This window comes from Enhydra lutris, unplaced genomic scaffold, assembly GCF_002288905.1.
Source record: "Enhydra lutris kenyoni isolate GAN:26980312 unplaced genomic scaffold, ASM228890v2 scaffoldscaffold5, whole genome shotgun sequence".
Taxonomy (NCBI): domain Eukaryota; kingdom Metazoa; phylum Chordata; class Mammalia; order Carnivora; family Mustelidae; genus Enhydra; species Enhydra lutris.
Window position 1 is genome coordinate 28,108,555 of NW_019154089.1, and position 20,520 is coordinate 28,129,074.

Consider the following 20,520-nt stretch of genomic DNA (forward strand, 5'->3'; position numbering starts at 1 on the left):
TGGTGGTGCCCTCAGCTACTTTCCCCCAGTAGAACATGAAGGTGACGGTGGCATGAATCATAGCTGTTAGCATTTATTGAGCATTTACTGTGTACAAAGTGCAATGCTAAGGAATTTGCTCCTCTTGTTGATAATCATCCTAGTAACCCTACAAGGTAGGAACTATTATTAGCCATATTTTACAGATCAGAGAATGGGGGCGTGGGGAAGGCAGGGGCCACACTTCACACCCTGGCAGTTTGAATCTGTCCTGCCGCCTTGTAGTACCTCAAGGGCTTAGGATGAGTAAAAGGCTCTGTAATGGTCCCAGCTAGCCGCTGCACTCACCTGGTGGGGAAGACATGACAGGATAATGGATATGGGTTCATAAAAGAAAAGGGTTGCTAGCCATTTGTTCTCCTGATTGACGATGTGGCAGGCAAGCTCAGCAACAGACAGAAATACAGAAATGGCTTCTTGCACATCTACCCTAGGCTAACGTGATTTATGGCTCCATCTGTCTTCCCCCAGCAGGCTTGGATCTGGGAGGGTTTCCCTGAACCCCATGTGAAGGTGGAGAGCTGGGACCAGGCTTGGGCCTTTCCCAGAGCATCCCCTGGGAGGAACCCTGCCTGTGGACTGGCTCTGCCCATCCCTGGCACCACATGCCTAGGAAAGAATCTTACCAGCCCTCACTCACCTCATTCTCTGTTCCTCAGGGAAAACCTTTGTAACTTGAATTTCCACAGAAAGGCCATAGCATTTCGCAGGAGTCTCAAGTCCAGATGCCCACCAGGACCAGGCAGGTAACGCAGTGAGTCCAGCTGGGTGACTGACACAGCATGATGCGCTGGGTACTGCGGTGAAACTAGCGTCTCCCTAGAGCCACTGGAATCTGTACTTTCTAGGAAACCTACTAATTTTTCATTTAATTTAAAATTAAATTTTAAAAATTCTTAGCACAATAGAAGACCAATAAAATACATTGTAAGTTAGAATAGTTCTTAGGCTGGAAGTGTGAAACTTCTGGTATATAGGTGAGAACATTGGGCCTCAGAGGTGGAAGGTCGAGCTTGTCTGATCTTAGCTAGATGACCTTGAAAAAAGCCACCACTCTGCTCTGAGTCTCTTATCTCCCCACTTCTAAGATGGGAAGGCTATCAGCTTGGGCTTATGGTAACTAAGCATGGAATGTATAGTATCATTATTCAACAGTGAGTTCTATGAGAAAGAGTGTAAATAATTGGGTCTCTCCCTTCTTTGGGGACTCAGGTGAGTTTCTGAGCTTCACTTCTGACCTAGCTCTAGCTTCTAAGGAAGAACTCGAGTGGTCTGGCTTCTGCTGGGCCAGCTCTGACCAGTATTTCAGGTTGCTGCCCTGGATGGACACAATGGGCAGGATACACAGGAAGTCATGCTTTCTGCAAACATGGGAGGCTTGGGACCCAGAATAGTCTCCAAAGTCCTGTGTGGCTGGGGAGCACTACACAGGGACAGTTCTTTAGTCTCCGTCCTTAAGAGTACAGTTCAGGAGGACTGGCGCAGAGCCCAGCTATCCTTTTAAGAGGACCCTCAGGAGATGCTCGTGCACGGCCAAGTTTGGACACTTCTTCCTGCTCTAAATGCTCTGACCCTGCGTGTGCCCATTCTCCCCAGTAGAACTGCAAGAGAGGCCCTTAGAGCTGTTTAATGAGCGCTTACGATGTTCCAGGGCCTGTATTTGACACTTGGCTCATGCTCGCTCTCTCAAGAGCTTGTATTATTACCATTTTCCAGACCAAGACACTGGGGTTCAGGAAGGCTCAAGGTCTCAATATGGGCAAGTGGTAGGAATTGGTTTCAAATTTAGAAATGCCTGTCTGAGGAACCCATGTAGCCTCCAATGCCATGCCACCGGTAGATGACACATACACTCGGCCACCAAAACCCACTCACTCAGATCTCACTGCCCGCCCTTCGCCCCGCCCCCCCTAACAGACACTCCCACCTTGTCCTCGGGGCGTCAGGTGGGTGGTAGAGCGCCACCTAGTGGTGGTCTGTGAAGATGCTTTGGAAAGCCCCCGCTTCGCTGGATGAGCTTGCTGGGAGGGAAGCAGTTACACCCCCCCCCCCCCCCCCCCCCCCCCCCCGCCCCGTAGAGTGAAAGAAATGACTCACTCCCACGGGTCAGGATGAAAGTCACGAAGAGACTGGGATACAGGGCCCCCGAATTGAGGCCTGTGGAGTGGGGAGTCACTATAGCATCTCGGACAGTGCAGCAAAATGACGAAGCTCTTCTTTCTGGAAGCCCACGAACGTGGGTTTTTACCCTTAATCCTTGCAACTCCCCCATGACCCAGGAAGGAAAGGTTTTTTGGTCCATGTTGCACAAGGACAAGGTAAGACTCACAGAAAGCCAGCAGCTTGTGCCCGTGCCTGGAGTCAAGCAAAGGAAGCAGCTAACCCTCTCAACATGCTGGTTGGGAATGGCGGTGGTGATGGTGGAGGTGATGGTGGCTGGTCATGGTGGCCACAGCTAACTATTTAGTGAGCTTGTAGCATGACAGCTCTACAGGTGAGTACAATTATTATCCCCATTTTCAGGTGAGGAAACCGGCTCAGAGGAATGGGTGAACTTACCCCAAGGGGACAAAGCTTCTAGGCTGTGGAGGAGGGATTTCAAACCCTGTCAGTGTGTCCCCAGAGTCAAAGCTGTCAACCTGACAAAGCCTCCCTGCCAAGATGCCGTCAGAGTGATGCTTTCCTCCAGCTCGCTTTACTCCATCTACCACCCCCCCGCCCCCGCTCCAGAAGATGGATTGAGAAGCTGTAGCCTCCGTCAGGTGGCAATACCAAAACCCACATTATTCTCAGAGACACTCCCTGCCATGTGACTGTGTGCAATTGTCTTCCCCTCTCTGAGCTGCTGTTTCCGTATCTGTGAAATAGAGTTTAAACTAGTTGAGCTCTGAGGTCCTGCTTTTCTATGCGTGTGTGACTTTAACAATACTGGCTTAAGAATTTCTCCCCTGCTAACCATTTGGATTTGTCCTTGAATCAGTCGCCAAAGTAAGAACAGTCTCTCTCCTCTCCTCTCCCTGCCTCCCTCTCCCCATTCCCCCTTCCCCCCTCCTCTTCCTTTCTCTCCTATTCTCCCTCCTCTCCCTTCCTCCTCCTCCCTCTTTCTCTCAATCTCTCAATTTTCAGCCTAATTATGGTTAACTCTCTGTTATTTAGAGACTTATTATCCAAGCTCATTATGAGTAATTATTCAGTCTGGAGGGGAAACAGCAACACTGCTAGTTTAATTTAATGCTTACCTAGTTCACTTAATTAGCAATAAGTCTTGGCAAAACAATGGAATGCACGGGTACTGGCTTGGTGGGAGGTGGGGGGAGGCTGAGTGCTGTTCTTGGGAAGATAAACAAGTTTCAGGGCAGAATGTGGGAGGAGGCAGGAGGGAGCTGCCAGTAAGCTGGGCCATGTCACCAAGGATGGGCTGTGACAGTGAAAGGCTGTGCATTACAAGGGCTGGAAGCGCCTTGGGTCAGGTAGCACTTATGAGGCACCTGCTGTGTGCTAGACCTTGTGCAAGGCACTAGCAAGCCTAATTTCTAAGGCCCCATATCTGGGACTTGGACAATCAAGATAATTTAGATGATCAGCTCTCATAGCGGGTACATTTTCTTTTCAGTAGCCTTGCAGTAATTTTGATTTCTCCAAGGACAGTGTGGCTTACTTGATGCTGCTTTTCCTGTTACATCTGTCTTCACTTAGGGAGTCCGCAGGCTTGGGGCTCTAACGGGATGTAGCTGTTGTCCAGTTTTGGCTTTTTTGATAGTTTTCATCGATTTATGGAAAAAGATGTTAAAATGTAGAAGTGATGTAAAGTTTCTATTGTAGCAAAAATAAGTGAATTGCCATATAGAAAAATATAGGGCAAGAAGTCAAGGAGGGGTCCTTGGGGGTCCAAGGAGGAAGGAGAATGGGAAAAGGACCGTTCAGTGCTCTGGGTTAGGGATTCTCTGGCCAGGGCACAAGCCGTCCCCACCTCCGCCCCGTGCCCACTCCCATGCCCTGGACAGACAAAATCAAGCAGGGAAGACCCAAAGCCTTCCTCAGAATCCTGGACTCAGCTCCAGGAACCCAGCAGGAGGTCAGACCACCTTCAGACCACCTTCCCCAGCCAGCTGAAGCCCCTCACAGTGTCTCCCAGGCACTGCTGTCCAAACCAGGACATCCCAGGTCCTTCTTGTCCCTCTTGGCACTCCCATGGCCCGCTTGCCATCTAATACTCTCTCATTTCTCCTCAGTCCCTTATTGGTCCTCCTGGCCACCTCTTGTGCCACTAGGTAAACTGAGGCCCGGAAGGATGCCTCCACAGCCAATGCACAGCAGAGCCACGGCCATGCCAAAACACCTTTCTGGCCAAGTCATGGTGTCTTCCTCCTTCATCTGCTAGCCTTGGAGGCCAGCAGCAGGACCCTCTCCTGGAAGTGCCCCCCACCACCATCTGATACTCCTGCGCTGCGGCCCACATGAAGAGTCAGTGTGTTAAAGGAGCCCTGTGTCTCTACCCTCAGAGAAGCGGATGGCAGGGTGGGGCAAGGGTGCCGGGAAGTGTGCCCACCCTGCTTCTCGAACAGCAGGGGGTTGGGAGTATTGCTGTCCATTTTCAGGCCTTCCTCTGCCACACTGCTGAGCCCACAGGGGTCTCAGGGCCAAGGTTTGCCCTGTGTAGCCATCCTCCAGGCTTTCCCACCCTTACCCAGCTAGAAACCGCCCCAAGACACCAGAAAACAAAAACAAAGACAAAGAGGTTCAGAGCAAACAGAATGTTTTCTTCTTCCAGCTTTCCTGGTGGCTTTGGGGCCCCCTGTGAGCCCCACCTGGCTGCTCAGGCCAGCCTCTTGCTCACACGCTCATAGGTCACGCCTCCGATGGTGGAGATCTGAAAGAAGCAGCCAGAAAGAGGGAGTCACTGCAGGGGTCCCTAAGTGAGACGGAACACAGTCGGGGAAGACAGGCCTCCAGTCCCAGCCGCGAGTAGAAGTGAGCAGGTCGCACCACTTCTCTGAGCCTCAGTTTCCCAATTTGTTACACGAGCTCCTGTGTAGATTCAGCGAGGCAAACGTGCTAAACAGATGTTAGGGCTGATGGGGCTCTTTGTATTGTAACCTTCCATCTGTCCACTGAAGTTCACCTACACGAGCTCCTGTGTAGACTCAGCGAGGCAAACGTGCTAAACAGATGTTAGGGCTGATGGGGCTCTTTGTATTGTAACCTTCCATCTGTCCACTGAAGTTCACCTACTTCCAGGCACTTCCCTTGTGTTATCCTATTTAATTCTCCCAACAATGCTGTAGGATTGTACCCATTATAGAGATGTGAATACTGAAGTCTGGAGGAGTCAAGTAACCCCTTTAAGATGGAGAGGCCACACTCAACTTCACCACACACCTTTTATGGAGCACTTGTGCTTGGTGGTGGGAAGATAGAGTTCCTGCCCTGGAGGAAGGCAGGCAAGGGGGAGCTGTCCAGTGAAGGTGCAGTGCTATGTCCAGGCTCCAGGCCCCTGAGACCCAGCAGAGGAGGCAGCCTTCTCACAAGAAGTGAGTGGGTGGCAAATGGCGTCTTGTGTAAGCAGTTCCGTCAAGGGTGGCCATGTGATTGGCACTGGGAGCAAGATGGCGTGGAGGGGGAGCTGCGAGCAGGGAGGAGGCTGGGACTTGGTCTAGAGCGACGGTGACCTGGAGGGGGAGGATGGATGCCCGCCTAATGCAATCCCTGTTGGTGAAGGATGGAGGTGTCCAGGATGATTCTGGGCCTCTAGGAATGGGAGATAGGCAAGCAAAACAGCTTTTCTCTGGCACCTAATCCGTGTGCATGCCTCTGCCCTTGTGCATGCATGTGTGTGTGTGCTCGTGACAACCCTGAACTCTGGGCACTGCTCACAGCACACAGGCTCCATAGTTAGGAGCCTCTCGGAATCAGGAAGCAGGTTTGTTCAGTTTGGGAAGATTGATCCTCCTCTTGAACACAACCTGCTTCTGGTTCTCCCGCTCTGGGTGCTCCCCACACACCTCACAAGCTGGGAGCTTTGCTTCTGGGAGTCAGAACCCACTGGCTGACATTTCATGTAACAATGTGTCCAAAGCATTTATCGATTTTCTAAGAGGTCAGTTTCCATCCAGGAAAAAAATGGAGAGTCACTTTTGTTCTTTTATATATATATTTTAAAATACTGTGCATCTCTTTAGTTTTAGATTTTTTTTTTTTTTTTTTAATTAAAGACCCACTAGCTTGGGGAGAGCTGGCAGAGAGCCTAGTCTAGAAGTCAGCCTTTGGGATCTGCCTCCACCACAAACTAGCTGTGTGGCTTTGAACAAGTTACTTGTTATCTCTGAGCCTCTGTGGCCTCTGTAAAAACGGAATAATGGGAGGTCATGGAGACTCTTCGGCTTCTAGCTGGGTTTGAGATGAAGGAAAAAGAAAACGAGGGAGAATAAAGAAGAGAAGAGGGGACAAGGGTGTGGCAAACCCAACCTCCCACATCACTTCCCTTCTGGAGAGTCTTGGGGAGGGCAGACTGGACCCCAGGGAGCTCTGGCCCAGGACATGTGCTCCCAAGGGGAGAACGAAGTGTGGAAGAGCCTACCTTTGCTTTTAACTTCACATCCATTTCTTTCACCTGGGGAAAATTCTGGAACCCCAGGGGTAGAAATGGAAGTGAGATGAAGGGAGAGCAGCACCTCCAGTCTGTGTTTACAGAGCACCGGGTGTGGAAAGGGTCTAGCCACAGATGTGTGTGTTACCCCTACCAGCATTTTTTCAAAGGTTTAATTCATTGCCAAAGCTTAGTAGTCTGGAGGTTTCACAGAGAAGTGCAAAGTTCCAGCTTCTCTTAAAAAATCAGAAGAGGGCTCCTGGGTGGCTCAGTGGGTTAAGCCTCTGCCTTCAGCTCAGGTCATGGTCCCAGGGTCCTGGGATCGAGCCCCACATCAGGTTCTCTGCTCAGTGAGGAGCCTGCTTCTCCCTCTCCCTCTGTCTGCTCCTCCCCCTGCTCGTGCGCTTTCCCCCAAATAAGTAAATAAATCTTTAAAAAAAAAAAAATCAGAAGATCTAGCGGGGAGGGCTTGAAGTCCCTTGAGGGAGTGGAGCAGCATGGTGGCTGCCCTTGCGGGGCCCACCCAGACTCCCCCCTTGGTTTAAACTCGGGGGAGGGTCCCATAGGCTTCCACGCTTGGGCCGCTGAGGCGACAGAGTCACGCCAAGCGTCAGTTCCCAGCACTGTCAGAGAAGCTAGGTGCCCTCCAGCTAGCCACTCAGCTCCCAGCCCCTCAGTGCCCTCACCTGGAAGATGCAGGGAAACATCTCTACCTAGCAGGGTATCGTGAAGGTTGAACGAGTTGATGTCCCCCGGGCACTCAGCAAAGAGCCTGGCACGTGGGAAATGCCCCTAGAGCCAGGGCTGGAGGCAGAAGAGTGTTCTCATCATCGTCCCAGGAACCAGCAGACACTCACCTCCACCAGCTTGTCACCCACGATCTCCGAGGTCTGGCGATAGTTGGGGAACTCCACTGTGATCTTCCCACCCTCCATGTGCACGGTGGCCTGGAAGAGAAACATAACATGGAACCCAAGCTGGCAGAGGCCCCCAGATGCAGGCCAGTCCCCTCTGGGATTGGACTTGGCTTGGAAGTGCAGGACACAGACGACACACACAAGTCCCTCAACCTCGCTGTGCCTCAGCTTTCTCACTTCTGAAATGGGGGTAGTAACGGTACCTCCTCCAGAGTTCCTAAGAAGACTGAAGAATTTCATAGGACATATGGAAAGTGCTTAGAACAGTGCCCCACAGGTGAGGAGCGCACCTTGTTAACTGTGGAGTCGGTTAGGATCCTTATTGTTAGGATAATGATGATGTCATCTGGGATGTGGATTGCAGCATTGTCGTCGTAAGCAACCTAAACAGCCATCCGAGCTCTCCACCAGTGAATAACCTCAGTGTCTATCAATGAGGGCGTGTTAAAGGAAGGGTAGCATTGACATACTGTAAGATACTGTGTGAGCATTAAAAAGAATAAGGCAAATCGAATCGCGCTGACACAGAAGGACATCCTGAGAAATTGTTAAAATCCACAAGTGCCAGAAGATGAACATTAGGAGCGCTCATTCTGTACCGTGGCAGCCATGGCTGGGGGCAATAGAGGGGACTCAGCATCGGTGGAAGATCTGCGGGATCAGGTTGGGTTAAGAGAGGACAGTCACCTTTTACTTCTTTCTTACATAAGATTACAGTTTCGGACCCACGAGAGTCCGATTCTAGGGCTATGCATCTGTAGGCTACGCAGGAAGGCATCCCAAGCAAATGATTATGGTCTCTGAAGCCAGGCTGTCTGGGCATGAAGGTCTGCCTGCGCTGTGTGACCAGGGCCAAGTGACTGAACCCCAGGGCTCAACCTAACTCCCTCCTCTGTAAAATGGGATAGTAACTCGTAGGATTCACTGCATTAACATGTGTGAAGTATTCAACAGGTGTCTGGAATATACATTAAGTGCTTGGCAAGTGTTAACAGTTTTTAGAGTCTGTTAGAGACCGAAGCATTAAGAACGGGGAGTGGCTAACTTGCTGAGTAACTCAAGCGCTTAAGTCTGGACGCTAGACTCGAGAACCGAGCCTCAGCTTGGGGTGCAGCCCCAGGGAACAGGCTTGAGACCAAGAAGTTAGCCAGAGGCTTAGGGAAAGAAGGAAGGGCAGCTAGTGGCCTCTCACCTTGAACTTCTTGCCCCCCATGGTCTCCATGTCACACTCCTTGCCGATGGTGAACTTATTGGTCATGGAGTGGCCGCCCGGGTAGTGCTGGGACCAGGTGAAGTTCTGCCCGTCCTGCTGCACCTCCGTGACAATCTTGAAGTTTCGGCCCTTTTCGATAGCATCACTGGGGAGTCCTGGCCCAGGGATGAGCAGAGCGGCATGTAAGAGCTGCTGACAGCCTGTGGCTCTGGGGGAAGGCTTTTCTCCCTGGTGGCAGGCTAGCACGATGGTCAAGAGCACAAATCCCAGTTCTACCATGAACCAAGAGCTTGGATACCTTTCTGAGCCTCCGTGTTCCCATCAACAAAATGGGGGTAATAAGGTCCATTTCACAAGGCTGTTGCGAGGATGAAATTAAAGTGATTGTGTCTTGTAAAACTCCTGGCATATAATTGACAATAAATACTAGCTGCTCTGCTGACAGCACTATAACACAAATATAACAGACACTGCCATGCTCCCAGGGTCCTAGATGAACGGGACCATCAAGACTGTCTTCTAACACTGGTGTTTCACAGATGAGGCAATGAAGACCCAGAGCAGGAAACGGGCTTCCCAGCCTCTCCTCAGAGGCTAACAGCAGAGCCAGGTCTACCACTGAGACTGGAGCCATTGCAATTCTACATGAGGCTGTTGTAGGTGAAACCAAGTCACCGTTCCTTCTGGGCCACTCCCAGTAACTGACTCAGAAGGGCTCTTGTCTCCCCAAGGCCCCAGAGCGCACATGCTCTGCTCTCAGGGCCTCTCGTCCCCTGGGGCCTCCCTCTGACTCTTGACAGTGGCACTGCCTCGACTTAGAGAGTGCCCCAGGATTTCTGCAGGAGTTTCACGGCCACGGTCCCATGGGTTCCTCACAATGGGCACTGCAAACGGAGCGGTGAAGGGGAGCGCTTTTCTAATCTCAGCCCACAGTTCCTAGCGCAGTAAGAGGCCCATGTTTGTTGAATGGCCAAATGAATGCATGGCTTCTCACACCTGGCCTCTGGGTCACCTCTCCCCAGGCACCACTCATCATCTCATCACTGGGTCCTGGGTGCTCATGATCTCTGCCCCTAACTGACAGCATGACCTTGGGCACGTCATGCTGAGGCAGCCCATCAGGAACCCGGGCTGGCCCTCGCCTGTAGCAGGTCTTCAGTGTATGTATGAATGAATGAGTAAACCAGTCAAGTCTGCACCTCACCAACTACTGGCTGTGTGTCCTCGGACTAGTAACTCAGCTTCTCTGGGTCGCAAGGAGTTTGGGTTGGTGGCCCCAAGCTGGCTGTGACAAACTAACCCAGGGAAGGGGTCCTCATGCTCTCACTCACCGAGGCACTTCATGAACTCATCATAATTCTTGTCGCTCTCGAACTCGTACTTGCCACTGAAGGCCATGCTGCTGGGACAGCTGGAGGATGAAGAAGAAAGGTCGTGGTGCTGAGGGGCCCGGCGCCCCAGCTTATAAACTCTGCCATCACACGCTGGGGCTCGGCCCCTAAGTCACCCCACCTCTCCCTCCAGCCCTGAAGAGGAAGCAATTGCTGTTTTACAACGTGGGCAGGACGTAGCCCAGTGGAGCCTTGAGGTTGTTCGCCTGGGGGAGTGCTCCCTCTGCCACTCCCAGCAAGGGCGATGTGCCAGAGCTTCCAAGGTCTCAGCCACCTCTGCCCTCCCTCCCTCCCTTCATCCTTCCCCTACCTTCTAGCCATGCTCTGCACACCCCTTACTTACTTGTTCAGCCCCTCATTCATCCACCAAAGCACATGGAGCACCTACCACTTGCAGGACAGGCACCGAGATGACATGGATGAACGAAACATATACCCTCCCCCCAAAAACTTCCAGTTTAGTTCAGAGACAAAACACAGAACTGTGGAGGACCCTAGTGCAGGCAGGATGTGACCAGTCCCTAGACGAACGCCGATGTGTGGCCTGGGGCACAGGGAAGGAGCAAGCCGGCAGCTGGGGGGCGGGGAATCTTTGCTAGGAGATGGCATTTGATGCTGGTCCAGAAGGAACCATAGGACTTGGATGTTTAGAGAGACAGAGGGTTGGAGAAGGTGGGAAATACAGGAGACAATACTCTAGGATGAGGGAACAGTGTGATGGAGGTGGGAAGGGCCATGACGAAAGGAAAAATGAGTTTGACTGTAGCAAAGAGCCCTGCAAGGACAGAAGCAAGGTGCTGGTAATGCCAGTAAGGTCAGGCAGCAGCCCAGGGGCCCAGGGAGCAGCTTGGAGCAGGAGCTGCCAGGGTGCACCAAAGACCCTCCACATGCCAGCCACAGGCCAGGAGCTCGGTGGATTTTGTGTTGTTCGAAGCTCACAGCTGGCAGGGTGGGGGTTCAGACCCCAGACTTCCAGGTCCTGTCCCACCTGTCTTACAGGACTGCTCCTTAGATTCGACTGACCATAACTTCTCTGAGGACTTTCCTTTTTTTATTATTAAATATGAAAATTTTTGCAAGTCGGTCTCCTTTTCCAGAATCAGCTCTTCGTGAATCCCCATCATTTCTTTCTTTCTTTCTTTTTTTCTTTTTGAATCCCCATCATTTCTGTCTAAAGCAGACCTCACCACAGCTCTGGGACCCAGTAATTTCTGAGCAGGTGAAACCTACTTTGCCCCATTTTGCCAGTGTTCGGTCTCCAGTCTTGGAATTCCTTACTCCTGCCAGGGGCCTTATTTTTTAGAAGACCATAAACACACACACATACACACACCCACATCCTCATCATCTTTATCATTGTCACGGATTTTCTGATAAGTTATATATATTAACATTTCGTTAAGTCAGAACAATTAACAGTCCTGTCACTTGATAATAGTTTGTATCTATCCTTCTGAACTTAAAACGTGTACATATACTTCTTATGTAAATGAGACTATATTGTGCTGTAACCAAGTTTCTTTGTTTTTTAAATTTTATTGATTTATTTTGAAAGAAGGCACAAGCAGGGGGAGCAGCAGGCAGAGGGAGAGGGAGAAGCAGGCTCCCCACTGAGCAAAGAGCCCAATTCGGGGCTCGATCTTAGGACCCTGGGATCATAACCTGAACTGAAGGCAGAGGCTTAACCCACTGAGCCCCCTGGGCAGCCCTGTAACCTCATTTTTTTGTAATGATATGGGTACATGTCTGTATCATGACATGAAGGTAAATCGTATCCCTTTTAGTTCATATTCTATTGTCTGTATGTTGTAATTTACATAGCTATTGCTGGATTTTCAGGTTATTTCTAAACTTTTTCTATTACAAATAATTCTGAGATAAAATTTTTTTTCAGTTTTATGCCCTTGACAGTCAGCAAATAGTTCTTTTTTTTTTTTTTAAGATTTTATTTATTTATTTGACAGAGAGAGATCACAAGTAGACAGAGAGGCAGGCAAAGAGAGAGAGAGAGGGAAGCAGACTCCCTGCTGAGCAGAGAGCCCGATGCGGGACTCGATCCCAAGACCCTGAGATCATGACCTGAGCCGAAGGCAGCGGCTTAACCCACTGAGCCACCCAGGCGCCCAGTCAGCAAATAGTTCTTATCTACATTAACTGTCTATAGATTTTCCAAAAGTGGTGGCAGGTACTTAAGCAACCAGCCTAGAGAGCTTGTTTGGTGATTCTTCATTCTCGTGGTGTTTTCTGGACCACCGCACACCGAGACGGAATGGAACATTCCTTATTCCTTTGGCCCAGATGGCTTTGTTGAACGTGGCGTGAATGTGCATATCTGGAGTTCCCATCTCTTTCATGGCACTCTTTGAGTGCCCGAGGGGCGCGCTTCCTGAAACCCACTCTGTGGACGCTCCTGTGAATGGTGATGCTGTGTTCTCTGGTCACTACCCCCTGCCGCCCTTCTTTGCCAGAGCCTCTCTGCCAGGGCTCGGTTGGAAAGTTGAGATAAACGTTCTCTTTCACACCCTGGTATACATGTCAGATTATTTACTAAAGGATGAATTTCTAGATGGGAAATCCCTGGAACAAAGGGGTTTTGTATCTATGTTTATATCTGTTACTTTGCTGCCTGTCGGAAAGCCTAGAGCCGTGTCCACTCGCGCCTCGAGCGTGTGAGGATTTCCCCTCTTCAATACTGATGACGACAGAGCAACAGCAATAATGGCTACATTTATCAGGTGTTTATTATGCACTGGGCACGCTGCTGAGTGTGTTACACAGATTACCTCATTCATTCTTCAAAGGGAGTTTATGAAGTCAGAGTCATTTTCCCCATTTTGCCAAGGAGGAAACAGGGCTTTAGAGGAGTAATTTGCCCAAAGCCACAGACCCCTGTGGAGAGTGCCAACCACTGTCAACAGCATTTAAAGAAATTTCCAAATCCTCCGTAACCCATCGCCCTGACTCAATAAGTGTTCCTTTTCTTCTGCTTTCTTCCTTCCTCTTTTGCTTTTCTGTCTCCTCTCTCATCCTTGTTTTCTTTCTCACAGACCTCAATTATGGCAGATAAATAAGGGCTATAATCACTACATAAATGCAATACACCACTCTATTTTTCTTTGCTCAGCATTAGTTTGAAAACACAGTCCCATGTTTCCATGGAGCTGCCATGTTTATTATTAGAAATAGATGCATAATGTTTACTGTTGGACTTTTGGTGGGCCCAGCTTACTCCATTAAATGTGAGACCACAGTGAGTTTCTTTATATGATTTTTTTAGAAAGCATTTCCTTGAAGTAAAACCCCGGGATGGAATCACAAAGTTATGGGATCTGGAACATTTTGTTTTTAAAGATTGATTGATTGATTGATTGATTGACTGATTTGACAGAGAGAGGGAGAAGGAGTAGGGCAGAGAGAGAGGGAGAAGGAGAGATGCAGACTCCCCACTGAGCATGGGGCAGGGGCTCGATCCCAGGACCCCAAGACCATGACCTGAGCCAAAATCAGGAGTCCAACGCTTAACCGACTGAGCCGCCCAGGCGCCCTGAGGTTGTGTTCTTTACAGTGCAGTCTTGTGAAAGGAAAGGAAGGCTTGTGAAAAATAGAAATTTCTGGGCTCTGACCCCCAGAAGTTCTGAGTTGGCAGGTGGGGGGGAACCCTGGAATCTGCATTTGCTACCCTCCCAGTGGTTGTGCTACAGTTAGCCTGAGAAGCTCCAAGCCAGAGGATGTGCAAAAGAGCCAGCAGGATGGACCAGCCAGCCTCCCCGGGGCCCCATCTAATTTCCTTTCCCATTGACCTCCTTCTGCATCATCAGAACTGTTTTTTCCTCAATAGCTGCTCATCCAAGGTCAGCATCAAATGCAAGGCAGGCGTGGTGGGGGTGTGGGACAGGATGACATTGGCACCTGGACGCCTGACTCAGCAGTGCTCCTTTCCCCTTCGTGGGAGTTTACAAGCACATCTGACCCTCCATCCCTCCTCCCACCCATGCCCTGCCCCTTTCCCTTTTCAGCTGGCGTCCACCTGTTCCTTCAGTTACTCATTGTGAACCTTCCAAGAGGGATAAATGAACTCAAACTGCCTCCATATCACAGTGAGGTTTTATGAGGCAATTGAGCTAACAGAGAGACTCTACCCCAGTGGAGGTCAAGAAGAGCCCCAAGGCTAATGCCCCTGAGCCACCCCCACTTCCCACCTGGACTCTGGCTCTAGCCTCAACTCAGCCACCTTTATTCTGAGAGTAACTAGCCTAGGGAGTGAGAAATGCAGGTGCTTTAGTCCCTGGTTGGAGAAGCCCTCCTCCTAACCTCCCCACCCCAGGACCTTCTAGCACTTTGCTTCGAGTAAGTGATTGACTGGGGTTACACATACCTTAACCAAACCTCCTTCCACTTCTTTCCTCAACCAAAAATCTGCAAGTGCAACTTGGAGTTGATCCTAGAGTGTCAAGGCTCAGTGGGATCTTTGAGGACATTTTATTCCATGATGATTTTCCTAGCTGTGCTCTCAGGAGTCAGAGGCTAAGAAACTCAGCATTCCCTCGGGACACCCAGTCAGGACTTTGTTAACATACCATTTGAAGCAGACGTGTTGGAGACTCTGAGGCTAAGAGGACAGGGTTTGAATCCCAGATCTGCCACTCACTGGCAGTGTGACCTTGGACAAACCATTTATCTTCCTGTGTTTCTGTTTTCTCGTAGTTACTTAAATAAGTTAATTAATAGGCGTTTGGGTGGCCCAGTCAGTTAAGCTTCTGCCTTCGGCTCTGGTCATGATCCCAGGGTCCTGGGATGGAGTCCAGGATCAGGCTCCCTGCCCAACAGGGAGCCTACTCCTCCCTCTGCCTGTAGCTCCCCCTGCTTGTGCTCTCTCTCTCTTTCTGTGTCAAATAAATAAATAAAATCCTTAAAAAAATAAATAAGTTAATTTTTGTAAAGCATTTTTCACAGAGCCTGGCATATCTCATTTTGTTGTGCTTTGCTTTATTCTGCTTTGTAGATGCTCCCCCCCCCTTTTTTTTTAACAAAACCCCATGTTAAGCAAGTCTACCAGTCCTATTTTTCCAATAACATTTGTTCACTTTGTGTCTCTGTGTCACAATTTGGTAGTTCAAGCAATATTTCAAACTTTTTCATGACCATTATATTTGTGATGGTGAGCTGTGATTCATAATTATGACTCACTGGAAGCTCTGATGATGGTTAGGATTTTTTTTTAAGATTTTATTTATTTGACACAGAGAGAGAAAGAGGGAGTACAAGCTGGGGGAGCAGCAGAGGGAGAGGGAGAAGCAGAATCCCCACTGAGCTCAATCCCAGGACCCTAAGATCATGACCTGAGTCGAAGGCAGGCACTTAAACCACGGAGCCACCCAGGCACCCAATGGTTAGCATTTTTAGCAATAAAATGTTGTCTTTTCAGACAGCCGCTATTGCACACTTAGTAGACCACAGCATAGTGTAAACTAAGTTTTATATGTGCTCAGAAACCAGAAACGTCGTCCAACTTGCGGTGGTCTGGGACAGAACCTGCAATGTCTGTGAGGGTTGCCTGTGTGTAAGTGTTAGGTCAGTGTTGCCAGGGCTGGCCAGCTGTGTGGCTTCAACACTACTGTGTCTAGTCACCAGCTTTGCAGTCACAGTCATCTCCCTGAACACATTTATGAATGTTCTGGAGTGGGTCCCTGGCTTTTGTCAGGTGTTTCAAGGGGGCCTCCCCAAAAGTGAAAGGCCACTAATCTGGTCTATAATTTGTAACATAAGCACTGATCAGAAAGTTCCAGAGAATTTATTAAAAAGATCAGTGAAGTGAAAATGTGAGTTTAAATCCCACAAAGGCCTGGGGGTCAAATCCTGGCTCTTCCATTTCATTTGTATACCTCTAAGTAAGTTACTAAAAATTTTTGAGCCTTTGAAAGAGGAATTTAGTGGCACCTGGGTGGCTCAGTGGGTAGAGCACACAACTCTTGATCTTGGGATTATAAATTCGAGCCCCACCGTGGCTGTTGAGACTACTTAAAAAATAAATATATAAAATCTTAAAAAAAAAAAAAGATACCCATGGATCATAAACCAGTCCGGGGCCGGGGTGGGGGGGCTCCTAGGTGGCTCTGTGGTTTAAGCGGCTGGCTCTTGATTTCTGCTCAGGTCATGATCTCAAGGCCCTGGGATCCGACGCAACAGGGAGTCTGAGGGAGGACTCTCTCTCTCCGTCTCCCTCTGCCCCTCCCCCTGCTCACTCTCAAATAAATAAGCAAGCCAGCACAGGAAAGTGACCTCCGAGACGTACTAGAGATGAGATGGGAAGTCCTATAGCCTTCCTTCTGCAGGGCAGCCCCTCACTGGAAACAGTATCGCGCAGACAGGAAAATCCTTGTTTTCTGTTTCTGCTCTGTCTCCGATGGTTCCGCTCTATTTTTGAGCTGATGGAATGTCTGACTGTCGCAGACACAGACTTCCAGGTTGCAAAGAAAGAAACCCACTTGAGCTGGGCTAGGCCAAAAGGGGGAACTTACTAGGTTAAACCATATGTAATTGCTAATATTTGATCTTCTTGACCTTACAAAACAACAATTTCATATGGTTCAATCTAATGTATGGATGCACGGCCCACTTGGAGAACCCAAGGGGTAGAAATGGAGACAGGGGGGAACCGGGACCAGGAACTGGAAAGCGCCAGGAGCCAGCCCTTCCGGCGTCATGGGCAGCTTCTCTCTCTCTGTGTACTTGATCCTGGCTTCCTGCTGTCCTTTTTCTCCTGCCCGCCCGCACCCAGACCTTCAGGGCTTTCTGAGCAACTAACAAAAGCTAAGTCAGGAGACGCAATCTGATGGGTCCATCGTGAGTCAGATGTCTGCTCTAGTCCAGCCGTCTGGGGGCAGGAAGGCAGGGGTCTTTAGTGCAAGCAATGGAAACAGATGTGAGCGGAAAAGAAAGTTATTGAAAGATTATAGATTAGAGCACAGAATTGTCAGGCTTGGAAAACAAGCCCAGACACAAGAGGATAAGCAGCTAGAACCATGGCCTCGGTGACAGCACAGCAGTGCTTTTGTTGGGGTCTGCTGGGCTGGGCAGTTTGCGTCCTTATCGATGGCGACATGGCTCACTGGCATTGCAGCCACCGTTGCCCTGGGCAGTGGGTATGGCCCCCCAATCTCCCAGTGCCCCCCACCAGAATGGAGTTTCTCTTTAAAAAAAAAAAAAAGAGAGAGAGATTTTATCTATTTATTTGACAGAGAGCACAAGTAGACAGAGCAGCAAGCAGAGGGAGAGGGAGAAGTGGGCTTCCCGCTGAGCCAGACTCGGGGCTCCATCCCAGAACCCTGGAATCAGGGCCTGAGCCGAAGGCAGATATTTAACCGACTAAGCCACCCAGGTACCCCTGAAATGGATTCTCTTGTCCCTGCTTCTTTTTATCAGCAGCTGCAGAGGAAATGTCCCAGTGGGAGTGTCTGATTGATCTGAAGTCATAAGCAGGCACCTCATTGCCACTGGGTGAGGGACACAGGAGTTATCTGGCCTTTGCAGCTTCCTATTAGGAAGTGGACCCCACCTTCCACCAGAACCATGCAGTGGTTCTGCATAGATGAGGCTGCAGACACTCCATCCCACCAACAAGACCACCACTCGCTCGGGTGGAGAGGGACAGTTTTTGAGGAAGGGGACTGTGGGAACGGGCAGGTGCCCAGAAAGTGTCCACAACAGTGACCTTTCCCCTAAGATCCTACCAGCTCCTGTGCTGTGTTCTCCAAGAAGCCTTTTTCTGCCCCCAGTGTAGTCCACCCTGGCCAGGCTTCCTTCTGCTTATAACCTGCAGGGGATTGAACTGTTACTGTTGCTTTCCTACCTGAGATTGAAGCAGCAACTGTTACTGTTGCTTTTCTACCGGAGAGCAGGAAGTTTGCCACGTGCATCTCTGTGATCTGCACAGCCCACCCAGAGCAGACCCGTGGTAGGACTCCAACCAGTCCTTGCTGATCGACTCAGACATTAGTCAGGGCTCCTGCAGATACACGTAACAGACACTGATTCTTAGGGATCAGCGAACAAAAAAGAAATTTCTGGGGAGGCTATGGGTAGCTCATAGAAAGGTTGGAAAAGCTAAACCACCAGATCTCAAGATGGCACATAACCCCAGGCAGCAAGAAGGTAAGATGAGTGACTCACCTTCAACGGTCCCCCATCCTTACAGTGCTCCCCTTAAGACTCAGATTCCTAGCTTGGCCAACTACTGGCCGTTATCACTTGGGCAGGCGACTCAATTTCTGTGCTTGGGTTTCCACGCTGGCAGAATGGGGCTAACAGTCAAACCCACCTGCCGGGAGGATTGGTAACCCCGTACATGAAGACAAGACGCTCAGAAAGGAGACGGCACCTGCTCTTATGGAGAAAGGGGAATGCACGTTCTTCCAAGAACTGCAGGTCCGCTCTATGATGCCTTAGCTACTAAGGTCTGGAAAGGAAGACTGCTGACCCCGACATCTGCAGGTCTGATCCTGCCTGGGGCCATAGCAGGGAAGGAGGAGGAAAAGTGCAGGAAGTAGCTCCAGCAACATCCAAACAACCTCACCTCCACACTTGCAACCCCAGCTGCCATGACCCTCAGAAAATATGGCTTCAGGCCAAAGTCAGGTGCCAAAAGGTCTTCATCCAGTTGCCTGTGCAATTATTCATCCTCCCCTCTCCTGCCTCTGGCTAACTGTGATTAATTCCTGTGGCCATCCTAGGAATCACTCCTAATGAATTTCTAATGAACTCATTTGGTGTTAATGCAGTATGTAATTCTGCAGGACACTCATTATAATTTAGCCTTATTAAGTCTCTAGTTATTGGAAACTACTATTGCTCTAAGCTCATAAGCAGGAGAAAAGTAATTATCCGGAGGAGGCAGTTAAATTATGGAAAGGATTGGACATTCGGAGAAGGCTGGCCAGTGGCTACTCCTATTTTTTTTTGTTTCTCCTTGGGCTCTACTGCTCTGTGGAGAGGAGCCTGCTGTGCAGGTCTTTGCGCTGAGGCAACGGTGCCCTCTCTGACCTTCTGTTCGGGGATGTCAGAGCTGCGCTGACTGCGGCCTGTGTGGTGGGAGTTTTAAGCCCCATCCAGAGGTGGCCCTCTTCCCAAACGGTCCACTTGTCTCCGGCTTGCGTCTGAATTTACACCGCACGGGGAGATGCTTGGGCCTTGAGGTTTGGTTGCCTATGGGGGAGGTGACCTGTGCCACACCTCAGAGGTCACAAAGGGTGACAGATAGGCTATCTTATCTGAACATCAGGGCATCCCTGTTATTGTCATTAAACTCCTTTGACAGATAAGAAGATTGAAGTGCACAGAGGTGAAGCCACTTGCCCAAGGTCACTGGGTGCCAGAGTGGCAACAGAAGCTGTATCTCCAGGGGTGCCTGGGGGGCTCGGTCGATTAAGCGTCTGCCTCTGGCTCAGGTCATGATCCCAGGGTCCTGGAATGAGTCCCGCATGGGGCTCCCTGCTCAGCGGGGAGCCTGCTTCTCCCTCTGCCTCTGCCTCTGCCTGCCACCACCACCCACCCACCCACCCCCACTTGTTTTCTCTTTCTCTCTCTGTCAAATAAGTAAATTCTGAGAAAAGAACCTGCATCTCCAGACCCCCAAGTGAGCTCCTTCTCTCCAGCTCACCTCTCATATACCGCCTAGCACACTTCTCATGCACACATGACTCACATTTCCTGCCTAGATCAGACATCCCTTGAGGTTGGAGCTGTGTCTGTGACCCCGTTACCTGTTTGACTGGCCTTGGTCTAGAGGATGGGCTGCCAGGCCCCCTTGGTAAGGGCAGGGCGTGCCCCCTGAAGACCTGGAGTGTTCTCTCATGTGAGAGCTCATTTAGTTCTCTTCTCGCCTCTCCCTGAAATTTTCTCCCAGTTTCTCACAACCAGCTTTATACTTTTAGCTAAAATGTAGGGGCGCCTGGATGGCTCAGTTGGTTTAGCAGGTGCCTTCGGCTCAGGTCGTGATCCCAGAGTCCTGCGATCAAGCCGCGCACTGGGCTCCCTGTGCAGAGGAGAGCCTGCTTCTCCCTCTGCCTGCCGCTCTGCCTACTTGTGTTCTCTCTCCATCTCTCTAATAAATAAATAAAATCTTTTTTAAAATGTAGATTAAATTTTTTTAAAGTTTGAAATAATTTTCTCCTGGAGATAAAAGTAACCTGTGCTGGGTGCCTGGGTGGCTCAGTGGGTTAAGCCGCGGCCTTCGGCTCAGGTCATGATCTCAGGGTCCTGGGATCGAGTCCCGCATCGGGCTCTCTGCTCAGCGGGGAGCCTGCTTCCCTCTCTCTCTCTCTCTCTGCCTGCCTCTCTGTCTACTTGTGATCTATCTCTGTCAAATAAATAAATAAA

General features: G+C 50.0%; 1 protein-coding gene across 1 annotated transcript; it reads right to left on the reverse strand.

Moving 5' to 3' along the window:
* Positions 1 to 4,798: 4,798 nt before the first annotated feature.
* Positions 4,799 to 10,222, reverse strand: LOC111141255 (fatty acid binding protein 6). Its single transcript, XM_022493701.1, has 4 exons — positions 10,087 to 10,222; positions 8,735 to 8,910; positions 7,483 to 7,572; positions 4,799 to 4,909 (listed from the first exon to the last, which is right to left on the reverse strand). Exons 1-4 carry the CDS (start codon positions 10,151 to 10,153, stop codon positions 4,856 to 4,858), a joined length of 387 nt encoding a protein of 128 aa, XP_022349409.1. The 5' UTR covers positions 10,154 to 10,222; the 3' UTR covers positions 4,799 to 4,855.
* Between the last annotated feature and the right edge of the window lie 10,298 nt (positions 10,223 to 20,520).